This window comes from Echiichthys vipera (assembly GCF_963691815.1).
Source record: "Echiichthys vipera genome assembly, chromosome: 13".
In the NCBI taxonomy this organism is placed as follows: Eukaryota; Metazoa; Chordata; class Actinopteri; order Perciformes; family Trachinidae; genus Echiichthys; species Echiichthys vipera.
In genome coordinates, this window is record NC_139838.1 from 20,026,871 (window position 1) to 20,040,800 (window position 13,930).

General features: G+C 40.9%; 1 protein-coding gene across 1 annotated transcript; it reads right to left on the bottom strand.

Annotated features, from left to right (window-relative positions):
• On the bottom strand, positions 1-13,930 carry ndufv1 (NADH:ubiquinone oxidoreductase core subunit V1). Its single transcript, XM_083926283.1, has 11 exons — positions 13,889-13,930; positions 4,409-4,518; positions 4,242-4,324; positions 3,832-4,002; positions 2,584-2,767; positions 2,089-2,278; positions 1,537-1,749; positions 1,040-1,206; positions 869-950; positions 604-749; positions 1-256 (listed from the first exon to the last, which is right to left on the bottom strand). The coding sequence occupies exons 2-11, from the start codon at positions 4,511-4,513 to the stop codon at positions 179-181; spliced, it is 1,419 nt and encodes a 472-aa protein (XP_083782409.1). The 5' UTR covers positions 4,514-4,518; positions 13,889-13,930; the 3' UTR covers positions 1-178.

Sequence of the window (13,930 nt, forward strand, 5' to 3'; positions counted from 1 at the left end):
GTTCATAGAATTTTATTGGTAATTTTCACCAGACAAGGCAGAAACATCAATGTAAAACTTGATGATGAGGTGATAAAACGGCACATTATCGCTTTAAATAATTTGTCAGTGACACAAGCACGGGTAGGTTATCGGCAAATGAGGCAGAAGAACAGGTTAGAGGGGTTAGAGGAGCCTTTTAAGCCCTGGCCTGCTGCTTCTGCTGGTATTCGGCAATTCGGCTTTCCATCACAGGCCTGAAGTGCCTGATCAATCCCTGAGAACACAGAAAGAGAAAACAGAGGAAAATGGTACATTAATAAAGCAGAAGAATAACAGGGGCTGTTCTACAAACCGTATACTAGTGTAAGTATTCATTCCTGGAAGAGGGAAAGGTTTAATGTTAAGAATAATAATTAAAGGTCATGGTTTTTGGCTGGGAGATTTCTCTTCATAGCTACACCGAGCTAAATCGAACCAATCCAACCAAAAAAAGCCTGGCAGTAAATCTTTCCTTTATGAAACGCATTATATTCCATTTTGTCAACTCCTTAATTTCCCCCTATGAAGTGAAGTCCTCTATTAATTCTTTCAATGATCCAGCTTGGATGAAAATGCGTTTACCTGCACTGGCCATGCCGCACCATCTCCCAGAGCACAGATAGTGTGTCCCTCAATCTGCTTACTCAGCTCCCAAATCATGTCGATCTCTGATGGCCGTGCGTTACCGCTCACAAAACGCCACATCATGTTATTCATCCAGTCCACTCCTACAGATACAGATGAAAGGGAAATTTAGAAGCCGAGGTATTGCCACTGTAAAACCCAATATGTGTAGTGTTTAGGTCATTGCTGTCAATGCATAAAACGACACTGAAGTAACACTGACCTTCTCTGCAGGGCGTGCACTGGCCGCAGCTCTCGTGCTTGTAGAACTCAATCAGGCGGGCGATGGCTCTGATGAGGTCAGTCTGCAAATAGAATTCAAAAACACAGTATTGTCACCGAATTTCCGAGACTTCTTTATGCGTGAATAATGCAGCAGAGGTGACAGACTTACAGATTTGTCCATGACGATAAGCGCGGCTGTTCCCAGGCCAGTCTGAGCCTGGATGAGGCCGTCAAAGTCCATCAACACGTCTTCACATACATGCTTGGGAATAAGGGGCGTTGAGGAGCCACCGGGGATCACAGCCAGCAGGTTATCCCAACCGCCACGTACGCCACCTAACAAACGGATCATTCATGCATTTCAATTAGGTAAAAAAAAAAAAAACGCATTCACTTAGGGTGTGCTAATGTTAAGCCATCTTAATCTTTGTTGTCCCTCAGCCCCCTCTGTGCAGATAGACAATTTAAGCATTCCACAAGTTTTACTTAATTATTTACATTATATTATTATTCCCCTAAATTGTGTCATAAAAGAATCCCAGACAGCTCACTCTATCCCCCAGTTTGAGACCCAAAGATCAAGTCAAAAGCATGGCCTCAATAATGAGTCACGTAGGTTTATGGGACACATTTTGCGACACACTCTTAGCGTCAGACAGTATATACCTGCGTGCCTCTCGATGAGTTCTTTCAGAGGGATAGACATCTCCTCCTCTACGGTGCAGGGGGTGTTAACATGCCCAGAGATGTTGAAGAGCTTCGTGCCGGAGTTTCTCTCTCTGCCAAAGCCCAGAAACCATGAGCCGCCGCGACGACAGATGGTGGGCGCCACGGATACGGTCTCCACATTGGCAACAGTTGTTGGGCAACCAAACACACCTTAAAGATAGCCGCAAAAGAAAGGAAGATATTTTAGTTCCACGTTTATTTTACCAGAACAACAAGAGTCCAGCAGCATTTAACTGTGTTCAGATCACCAGTGACGCCCCCCCTGTCACACAGCAAGTGTGAAGTCAATCGCATGAACAGCGGTCAAGAAAATTAAAGGACATACAGACAGACACCTTCCATTTTAGTTAGATAATAACTAGTAGATGGAGGAAAGTGTGGCCGTTATGAGAATGTATTATGGGATAAAAGCAGAGGACTACTAATAAGATCAAAATTTTTCCATGTTTAACCTAAACTTGTAAACCCCCTCTGTGCACCAGAACTCACCAACATCAGCAGGAAACGGGGGCTTCAGGCGGGGCTTCCCCTGCTTTCCTTCCAGGGACTCGATAAGAGCAGTCTCCTCTCCACAGATGTAAGCTCCAGCACCGCGCATCACAAACACGTCAAAGTCATAACCGGAGCCACAGGCGTTCTTTCCAATGAGCCCAGCTGCATAGGCCTCATTGATGGCCACCTCAAAGCAGATATTGAAAATAAAATAAACAGGATGAATTATTACATAGTCAACCATAAAATCTACTATTACAAAATTAACCATACCACGGGGTGTACATGAATCTACTTATGCAATCATGAGCACTAAGCCTGCACTGTGCCAAAATGAAACCAATTAATACAACAAAGAAATTGATAGTAAACATCATTTTTGGTTTGGTTTTCACAAACACTTCTAGAGGAAATAAACTGGGACACATTTAGGATATTTATGTTTACAGGTGTGAAATGGTCCACGTCAAGTTTCACTCTGTCTGTTATCACCTGCAGGTTGGACGACTCATTGTAGAACTCTCCTCTGATATAAATATAAGCAGCACGCGCCCCCATGGCCTTCCCGGCCACCAGGCAGCCTTCCACCAGCTTGTGGGGGTCGTTCCTCATAATCTCCCTGTCCTTACAGGTGCCAGGTTCTCCCTCGTCTGCGTTCACCACAAGATACTTTGGCCTGAAGCACGAAATAAGAACTGGGTTAAATAGGGTGACGATAACTTTATTTTGATTGCAAAAGACCATGTGAATTAATGTAAAAGCCCCTCAGACTAGAGGATGTTTACATTTTTAAATTTGATAACATAGAGACCTCCTTTTCGTTCGACTCTACCTCAGCATTCAACTTTCAGGGCTGGGGCTGATTTAAAACAGTAGGTGGCGTATTGAGCTATTTTCAACCCATAAAATAAAGGTTTTTATAAATGGTGAGAATAATTCTATCAAACCTCCCTGGGACATATTTTGCACTGCTCTTATTTGCACACTTCCTTGTCCACTTGTCCTCTTACAATAAACAAAATTTTGAAAAGTCTAAGGACGTTAGTGGAAACAGAACCGTTTTTGTCCTGATGTAGGTTTTTATAAATATACTGTAATTATGCTGTCCTGAAATAAAGAATTAGAAAAGGAAGAAAAATGATCAAATTATCAACAGATTGAGTGTGAAAATAACTGTCATAAATACATTTAAGTTTGGTTTTATCACTTCCAAAACGCCAAAAAGATTTCCTAAAAAACAATTCAAAGTCGGGCTGAACAATTTGGAAAAAAACATCTAATCAGGATTATTTTGACTGATATTGCAATTGCAATCTGATCCACAATAGTGTAGAGAATCCTCATTGTTGCATCATTATTCTCAGTTTCATTAAAGAAATATTTAAATTAATATGGTGAGATTATTGTGAAGTCAATAAATCTGTACAAGTCAAAAGATTTGTCTCATTTTCTTTTAAGTCTGAAGAAGATGATTTGCAGGCCTGGACATAGCAGCACAATTATACTTAATTCAGATTTTATATTTAGCAAATATTGCGGCTTCTACCATTTAGATATTGCACTTGTCCATATTGTAATTTTGATAAAATTCCAATTAATTGTTCAGCCCTAATGCAAAGCACCTAATCAGGCGCATTAAGGAAGACCGACATTCAACCTCACTGCTGGTTTAAACTGTAAATGAATCATAAGAGAGAGAGAAACGCAGGTGTTTATGAATCCGCCTGTCTTCTCACTGACCTGCCATCGCTGGGCTTGTTCATGAAGCTCCACTTCATGCCTGTAGGGAAACCAGCTCCACCTCTCCCACGCAGGCCAGAAGCCTTGATCTCATTGAGAATCCAGTCAACTCCATTCAGAAGGATCTCTTTAGTTTTGTACCAGTCGCCACGCTTCAACGCCCCGTTCAGCCTGAAGCACAAATATGAGTCGATGAGGATTGTGGTAGTGTTTTTTTTCTGGAAATGATTTATAAAGTTTTCATCCGACAAAGATTCTTGTCAGGTCAAAAATACACGCAACTGGAATTCTTCTTTTACTTTTACTGATAAGCACATTCATCGTTTATTGTGTGAGGATCGATCAAATCAATACTGATATCATGTTAAAGATTTTACAGAGCACAGAAGGGAAAACATCAGGGCTGTCACCTCCAGTCGTGACGGCCATAAAGGTTTGTGAAAATTCTGTCCTCATCCGCGAGAGGTCCAAATTTTGTTTTTTTAGGAGCGCTCTGGGAAAATAAGACAACATTTTAACATTTTAGCCCTGTTGTTACCATCTCAAATATAGATTTCGTAAAGTACAGGTCAGGTACCTGTGCTGTGCTGTTGAATCTGGTGATAGCAGTCACTCCCCCTTGACTGACAGCAGCTGGAGCGCGGGCCACCCCACTCACCAGTGCTCGAGACAAGGACAGCATCCTTTCTGCACAGGGGAGAGACCAGAACACCACAAGTCAAACAGATAGTTTAGGTTACTTTAACAAGAGATTTTGGATAAACACAGTGTAATGGTAAATTTGAATATTCCTTCTTCCTTGAGAAGCCTTTCAGACAGACAGAACAGAAGGTGTCCCCCCCCAAGATATCAGATCCCTCTTTTTATTATTCACTCATTTGTGTATTTTAAAGTCTAGACCTTGTAATTGCATTTCACGTTTCAGAGACAGTCAACTGCTCACTGTCTCATGATGTATTCAACCCTTGTGTATTCTGAAACTGTGTTGATCAGACCTGTTAATTATACGGCAGGATGTCTGGGCTGGTCAACCCCACAGTAAGACAAAGGATGTAATACACATTCACAGGGGTGGGCTTTCGTCAGGTATAAATGTTCAACGTTTCTTTTGCTCACTTGTCTTTCCTCATTCGAACCGCGCGCATGTCGATTGACCTTTTCTTTGCAAAGAAAATAAAACTTTGTCGGCCGGCACGAATTCATTATTTCATTCTTCATCAAGAGCAGAAAATTTCCACGACAATTTGGTGTCAGAAGTGGGATTCCTCAGGTGATCGTCTGGGACGGAATGCGGACAGGGATAGGCCATCCTGGAAAAGAAAAGCTTTTCAGCCTCTAACCTCAAAATCTCTTCTGAGGGAGGACTGACCGCAGACCCCCCAGATTGTCCCTGCTGGAATCCTGCGAACAATAAGTCAGCGAAATTTATCTGGTGAGCATTGAAATATTGACATTCTAACTTCTTGTCTTTTAAAATTTGGGATTTAATTTTACATAATATTTCTAGTTTTCGTTTTATCCACAATTGCTACTGAGTCTCTGACTCAGGGATCAAAGTTTAAATACTTTGGGTTACGCTTGCATCACTTGTGCGGGTTATATAGATATTTTTTATATTGTTATAAGAAAACGAAGTGGTCCTTGCAGAGACGTCTGTATTGTAAGTTGTCGTGCACGACCTCCGCAGCTGGAATGGGGAGTAAAGGCTCTGTTGAGGCAGGACCTCCGGAGGGGCAATTGTGGATGTAATGAGAAAGAAATATGGGGATAAAACTCTAAAATATTTAAATGTCTGGACAGCTGAGCTTGGATTCCCAATAGGGGGATCTCTCAGTTTAAAAACTATATTACTATTAGAGGAAAAACTAAAGAAAAAAGAACTAAACATGAGAAGGTAAAAGAAATTATCTGTAAAAAAATTGGAAACTATAGAAAATCAAAGGGAATGTTTACAGATTTGGAAAGCGGAAGCAAAAGCAAGAAATAGGAGAATAATGCAGAAACAATTTCCTTTTTCAAACAAAATAAGTGAAACAAATGAAAAACAAGATTTAAACACAAAAAGAACATCAGACCCGCAGGTTTCTTCCTTTTTGTTTCCACAGTTGGCGGCTTTGAAGCCGGACCCATAACTCTACTGCAGCCACCGAACCACCCTTCAGCTCCACCACCATACAACGCTACAACAGCTGACGAGAGAAGAAGAACAGATCCCTTCAGCATGACACAACAAACAAGTTTGGGAGCAGCCCATCCAGATGCGTCTGTTCAAACAAAAGATTCTTCGGACAAACAAAAGAAGAAACATCTCAATAAGAACTTCACATGGCAGCATGACCATGTATAACACAGCCCGAGACTACAGACAGCCACACCGTGAACACAGACAAAGAATACACAGCCAAGACAACAACTGGAAAAACAATGCTAACAGATCTGCAAGAAGACGTCCTGATGACATCTGTTACCGCTGTGGCCAATCTGGACATTGGAGACGTGAATGTCTCACACCAAGACTGAGGGTGGTCGAGGGCTGTCGGAGAGGGATGGACTCCTGCTGACAAGCCCAACCAACATGTAAAACCAGAAGGAGGTACTGCACAACACTCACACAAACATGTTGACACACAATCCATTGAGAGCTCTGACACAATTGCTTTAACATATGTTCAATACACATCTGATCATTTCAAAAGGTTTCCCAAACATACATTGACTATTGCTGAACAAGATGTTGTATTCTTAGTTGATTCAAGAGCCACATATTCTGTGATAAGAGCTCTAGAACTCACTACAAAACCACCATGTATACTCTGTTGGTTCATCAGGTCAAACAATCAGAGGGTTTGAAAGTTCAGACCATTCGATTTGGAACCAAGTCTTTCACACTCCTTTGTTCACCCAAATTTAAATTTACTCTATGCATATCAATGGAAATTACAGGAACTAACAGTCTCTTCTGAACTAGTCACAACTGCAACTGATTTCATGACACCAGAGGATCTGTATTGTACATCTCATGTACATCTCATGTGTCACCAGAACCTGATGAGCCATTTGAGGAAAGCTGGATGAGAGAGAGATTTGACAAGCTTAAACTATCACACATATATTGGACACAACACAGATGTGCTATATCAATCTCTCTCACATCAGCTCAATCAAACATGTACACCATAACTGATTCTGTCCCACACATAACACTTGCAAAACACACATCAGATAACTGGGAAGATTTGGGCCCATTCATAAAATCATGTCAGCGCGCAGCCGATTGGCAAAAGACATGTGATCGATCAAATTTTTTATTTTTATTTTATTTTTATTTATTTTTTGTTTTTTAATTTTTATTTTATTTTATTTTTTCACCAACACTGCAGTGTTATTGTAAAGGTTTAACATCTGTTGTGCACACTACGAAAACAATCCAGCTGGTACCCGAAAGCACTTCTAAATCTTTTTCTTTTTTTGTCTGAAAAATAAGCTGCAAGCTATCACCGCCCTACAGGAAGTCCCTAAGACACTGTGGGCTATTAATAAGTATGATGTTGGCCTCATCAAAAACTGTGAACCTGTTGTCATAACTCCAAAATCTGACTTTAGACCTTGCAAGCCTCAATATCCACTCAAACAAGAAGCCATCGATGGCATAACGCCAGTTTTCGAGTCTCTTAAAGCAGCAGGAGTAATTATCCCCTGTGATGACTCTCCAGTGCGCACCCCTTTGTTCCCTGTGAATAAAATCAGAGATAAAAATCAACCAACAGAATGGCGTTTTGTTCAAGATCTGCAAGCAGTTAATGCAGCAGTCCGACCCAGAGCTCCAAATGTTCCAAATCCTTACACCATCTTGTCTCAAGTTCCCCCAGCTGCAAAATTCTTTTCAGTGGTGGATCTTTCTAATGCTTTCTTCAGTGTTCCAGTCCATCCAGAAAGTCAATTTTGGTTTGCTTTCAACTTCAATGGAAGAGGCTACACTTCCACTCGCTTGTGTCAAGGATATTGTGAGAGTCCCACCATCTACAATGAAGCTCTCAAACAAAGTCTTGAATCTCTTCTTCTCTCTCCAGGTAGTGCTTTACTACAGTATGTTGACGACCTTTTGATCTGCAGTCAAACCAAGGAACAATGCGAAGCCAACACAGTCAAACTCTTAAAACATTTGGCTAAAAGTGGTCACAAAGCCAGCTTGTCGAAATTACAATTTGTCCAGGAACAAGTTCTTTTCTTAGGTCATGTCATCACTTCTGAGGGAAAAACTCTGTCACCAAAAAGAGTAGAATCAATTCAGAATCTTCCAAGACCTCTCACGAAAAAACAAATGATTTCATTTCTTGGAACGTGCTCTTATTGTCGACAGTTCATTTTAAACTATGCCATTCTTGAGGCTCCACTCGCCTCCCTCATTCATGGCAATAGTTTGCAATCACAAGGTAAGATCACATGGACTCCTGAAGCAGAACAATCTTTCACCAAACTAAAACTTGCCTTACAGACCACTCCAACTTTGGGACTACCTGACCCCACCAGGTCATTTACTCAAACAGTAGATGAGAAAAATGGATACATGACTTCTGTTTTGTTACAGGATCACGGAAATAAACTACGTCACGTAGCCTATTTTTCTTCCAAACTGGATCCTGTGGCTGCAGGCCTCCCAAGATGTCTCAAAGCTGTTGCTGCAGCAGAAAAAGCAGTTATGGCCTCCAGAGACATTGTGGGTTACCCTGATGTAACCCTCCTGGTCCCACATGCTGTGTCCATGATTTTACTTGAACAAAAAAACTTCTCACCTCTCCACAGCAAGATGGCTCAGATATAACACTGTGCTTTTAGAAATGTCTAACATCACTGTCAAAAGATGCAATGTTTTAAACCCTGCCACTCTCCTCCCTACGCCTGACGACGGACAGGAACATAATTGTGCTGCTGTCCTCCAACAGGTCTGCTCTCCAAGACCAGATCTACAAGAAACCCCATTAACTAACCCTGATTTGGTTCTTTTTGTAGATGGATCTGCCTCACGTGACCTCCAAAGCGGTCACAACAGAGTGGGATTTGCTGTTGTCACTAACCATGAAACTCTTGTCTCAGACTCACTCCCTTCCCAATACTCTGCACAAGCAGCAGAACTGATAGCATTGACAGAGGCATGCAAACTGGCAAGAAACAAAGCCGTAACTATTTACACTGACTCCAGATATGCATTTGGTGTTGTACACGATTTCGGCACTCTGTGGAAACACAGACAATTCTTAAAATCTGACGGAAAACCCATTCTCAATCATGACAAAGTTGCAGCTCTTCTAGATGCCATTTTGCTCCCAACCTCAATTGCTGTTTGTAAATGTCTTGCTCATACTAACAACTCTGACCCCATCTCCCTAGGAAACGCAAGAGCTGATACTGCTGCAAAAAGAGCAGCACTCCAACCCATTATCCTTAATTCTTTGTTTGTTTCAACTCCAGCCTCCATACCCAGCTCCCTCGAAGCATTACAGACCTTTGCCACACCATAGGAAAAGACGCTGAGGAAACGATGCGGTGCCACACAGAAAGACGCAGTGTGGCAAGGGCCTGAAAACAAACCATGTCTACCTAAACATTTCTTTCCTCACTTTGCAAAGTTGACACATGGATTGGACCATGTGTCAAAAGGGGGAATGTTGGATGCCATAACCCGCTATTGGTTTTCAGCTTATGTGCAGAAGTTTTGTCATCATGTATGATTTGTGCAACACATAACACAGGTGAAGTCAGCCCTTCCACTGCCAGCTTCCACATCGCTCCATGACTTCCAGCCGGGTGACTGGGTGGTGATAAAGGACCTGAGAAGGAAAAAATTGGAATTCCAAACGCTGGCGAGGTCCATTCCAAGTACTCCTGACAACACACACCGCTGTGAAGATTGCTGAAAGAACAACGTGGATACACACCAGCCACTGCAGGAAGGTTCCCGAACCAACAGAGGGACTCAGCTGTCAACCCGGACAGCGCGAGAACGAACAACGAGAGGACAACACGAGGGATAACTCTGTGAATTCAACAAACACCCATTAGAGGCACAGACATTTTCTTTCAACTGCATCATGCACCACCTGATCCTGTTCCTTTCATGGTCAGCGATGCTGACAGAAGCTTACACCTACAAACCCGACAAGACTGTCACTCTGACCAAAGGACAAAATGCAACATTCACTTGCACTGTTTATCCTGAAATTTGGCGATCAGGACAAGTTCATGCATATTATGCCAATTATGACAAATATCTATGCAAAGACCCTTGCAGCCCGCGTGATTGGCATCTGGTGGTAACTGCCACCAATGACAACCTTGCTCCAAACGGAGACCCCCGCTTCACGATGACAAAAATTCCACGCTCCAACGGAGTCCAAATCACCATCTCTGATGTCAGAACCACTGATGCAGGTACATATTGGTGTGGAATTGAATATCCAAACACTGATATGTATAAACAACTCAGAGTTATAGTCAATGAGCCACCACACTCATATGACACCTCACCTAACTTACTGTCAGATGTTAAGACCATTCCACCGACCTCTGAGAAAGACAATTATCATCCGGACAATCTAAGCACCACTGACTCCAAAGATGACACAGTGCAACAAGCCCTCAGACAATGTGCCGGCAACAGCGCATGTGCCCTAGCTCTATTACACAAAAAAGAGTTGAAAATTCCTGGTGACTGTTGGGTTTGTCAGGCTCTAGCAGCCAGATGGCAGGCAAAACCCCTTACAGCAAATGTTGTGTTACAAGGTCACATGAAAGAATCCTGGGGCAAAGAAGAGCATGGTAAGTGCACTGTCCCTCTGGGAATGATGACGTTATTAATTGCTGGTCAACAAATCAGGAGTAATGTTTCAATTACTCCACACCCCAATATTACCTGTACTGATTCACATTCAACTCCCACTAACATGGCATTTGAAGTTCCTCTACAACATGCAGAGACTTGCGTTTGTTCAGCATCACCATCCGGCCCTTATCTAGGTCAGTCAAGTTGTCAAACAAAAATATTTGTAAACACTACAGCATCAAATAATTGTTCTTATAGATGGCCTAATAACACTCTAACAAAATTTACCTGTCCATTTAAACAACTTTCATCCCAACCGGGAATAATGTGGTCTTGCGGCAGGAAAGCTTTTCACAATTTGCCAACTCAGTGGTCTGGTTGTTGCCACCCATCAGTAGTTACAACTTCCACAGAAATCTTATATAAAAAACCTCCTACCATTAATATTCAATCTACCATACATTCTCAAACTCACCAAGATACTATTGGTTTCCCTACCAAATTTGATGGTTATGTGTTGGCGGATCCCTGGACTTCCCCAGGCGCTAATATTGGCTGGTCTCTATTTTTAGGAGGTGGAACAACTGCAGCACTGAACAAAATTAATGGAATAGCCTGGTCTGTTCTCTCCTTAGCAAACCACACCGAAGCAGCCTTTACTCTAGTAAATACCGAAATGTCTGCGATCAGAACAGCAGTTATTCAACACAGACTTGCCCTTGATATCATACTAGCTGAAAAAGGAGGTACTTGCAAAATGCTCAATGTTTCTTGTTGTTTTTATGTCCCTGATGAATACGAGAACATCACCGACATCATCAAGCACATGCAAGATGCCATTCAACCCCCACAAGTTGTGAATGACTCATGGTTTTCCTGGTTACAACTTTGGGGCCAAGGATGGGCATCATGGTTTTTAACAATAATTACCCCAGTTGTAGTTATTCTCTTTTTGCTCTGCACCGTAATTCCCTGCATGTTGAAGTGGTTGTCTAACATACTCACCAAAAAGGTGATCCAATCCTCTACATATGTTCATGTGAATGTCAACAATGACCATCAAAATTCAACCTCATTCTACGTCCCTGATTCCCATCACTACCCCAGCTCAGACTCTGACTTTGATGAAGACATCTTGTAAAAAAAAAAAAGTATGTTTTATCTTTCTTTCTTTTTATTATTATTATTATTATTATTATTATTATCTTTATTATTAATTTTTGTTTTTGGTTTACTTCTTTATCATTATTTCATTTCATCTATTTTGATTTTGCAAATGTTATTATTCTTATTTCTTGTTTATGTTTTATTCTCTTCATTTGTGATTAATGAATAATCAAAAGGGGGAAATGTAATGGTAAATTTGAATATTCCTTCTTCCTTGAGAAGCCTTTCAGACAGACAGAACAGAAGGTGTCCCCCCCCAAGATATCAGATCCCTCTTTTTATTATTCACTCATTTGTGTATTTTAAAGTCTAGACCTTGTAATTGCATTTCACGTTTCAGAGACAGTCAACTGCTCACTGTCTCATGATGTATTCAACCCTTGTGTATTCTGAAACTGTGTTGATCAGACCTGTTAATTATACGGCAGGATGTCTGGGCTGGTCAACCCCACAGTAAGACAAAGGATGTAATACACATTCACAGGGGTGGGCTTTCGTCAGGTATAAATGTTCAACGTTTCTTTTGCTCACTTGTCTTTCCTCATTCGAACCGCGCGCATGTCGATTGACCTTTTCTTTGCAAAGAAAATAAAACTTTGTCGGCCGGCACGAATTCATTATTTCATTCTTCATCAAGAGCAGAAAATTTCCACGACAACAGTTAGGGCTGGAAGATCCATTTGCCGGTCATTTTCAAATAATTAAGAGTTAGAGGCGACATCTTCAAATATCCTGTATTGCTCCACCAATACTCCAAAAAGCAGCAAATTTGAGAGTCTGGAACCAGAAAATGTTGCAGCTCTATTTGGAAAATAATTAACACAGCTCATTAAAATGTGTTTCTCGTACCCTTAGAAGTTTAATTAGAAAATAGTCACACTAATATGATAATTTTATACACTAAAAATGCAGAGTAAACTACTAAAAACAGACTTCTCTCTGAGAAATAATGACAGGGTATTGTAAAAGTGTATCCACTGTATGCACTGCAAGTACTGAAAACTGGCCTCAAACTGTTTTGTGGACTTGCTCTTAGTATTGATGAATTATTCATTGACCAGAGAGTTCTTGCTTTTGAGGTTTATTATACTAAGTTTTAAGTTAAATTACTAATCAAATAAGTTGAATTACAAATCAATTATCAAATGAAAAATGGGTTTAGTACGAAAACATGTTCATGCTCCTCAAATAGTGTGAGAAAAATATATATAATTAGGATATGGGTAACAAAACTCAGGTATGGTATAATGACCAGTACAGAATATATACTGTATACATCAAAGCCATCTGTGTGTGAACTGTGTGTTGCCTGTACGTTATGTTATGTCAGTACGGCTCACAGTGTTTTCTGTGCCTTATATTGCATGTCTGTGCGACTGGAAACACCTAAATTTGTACATACTGTACAGCTTGGCTGTGTGGTTATTAAATCATCTTGAATCCCATAAATACCTCCTGAGAGAGACTGAAGAGATGTAGCTAATAAATACCTCCCATCTTAATATTTAGTAGCTCATTGGACTCATCAATATTATAATGACCCTATCAAATAACCACAATAATAGTTTTATACAGGAGTCATGCTGTAATGACAACATTTTCTCATAACTGCCAAACATTAAGCAGAAGGAAACAGGATCCGTTGAGAGAAAGCAAAGTAACTAACACTGGTTTAACTTGCTTTGTTATGATTAAATAGACCAGACAGAGATCTTGTTTAACTTGTTATGTGTTGTTAGGTCAAATGTATTAAATCATACACTCTTGGCTGTATTCTTTTAGATCAACACACTTGTAAATAAGTGAAATAATCATTATAGGTGTCATTTAAAGATCACACAGTGACCCCCATGCTCACAGAGCTGCTGTTAGCCTGGAGCTAAGCTAAGTGAGCTAACAGTTAACCTTGTAATGTCAGAATAAAAGCAGCGGATTCACGACGCAACACTCAAATATAACACTGACAAAACAAGATTCAATTATTTAAAAACAGCTGCACCACAAACTGCACTGAAATCAATCAATGGTTTTGATTTAAGTGAGTAAACAGTCGCTGTTTGTGTTCCTCACCTTTTTCTGCGTCCCGAGTTTATGAAACCAGACCGGATGTAG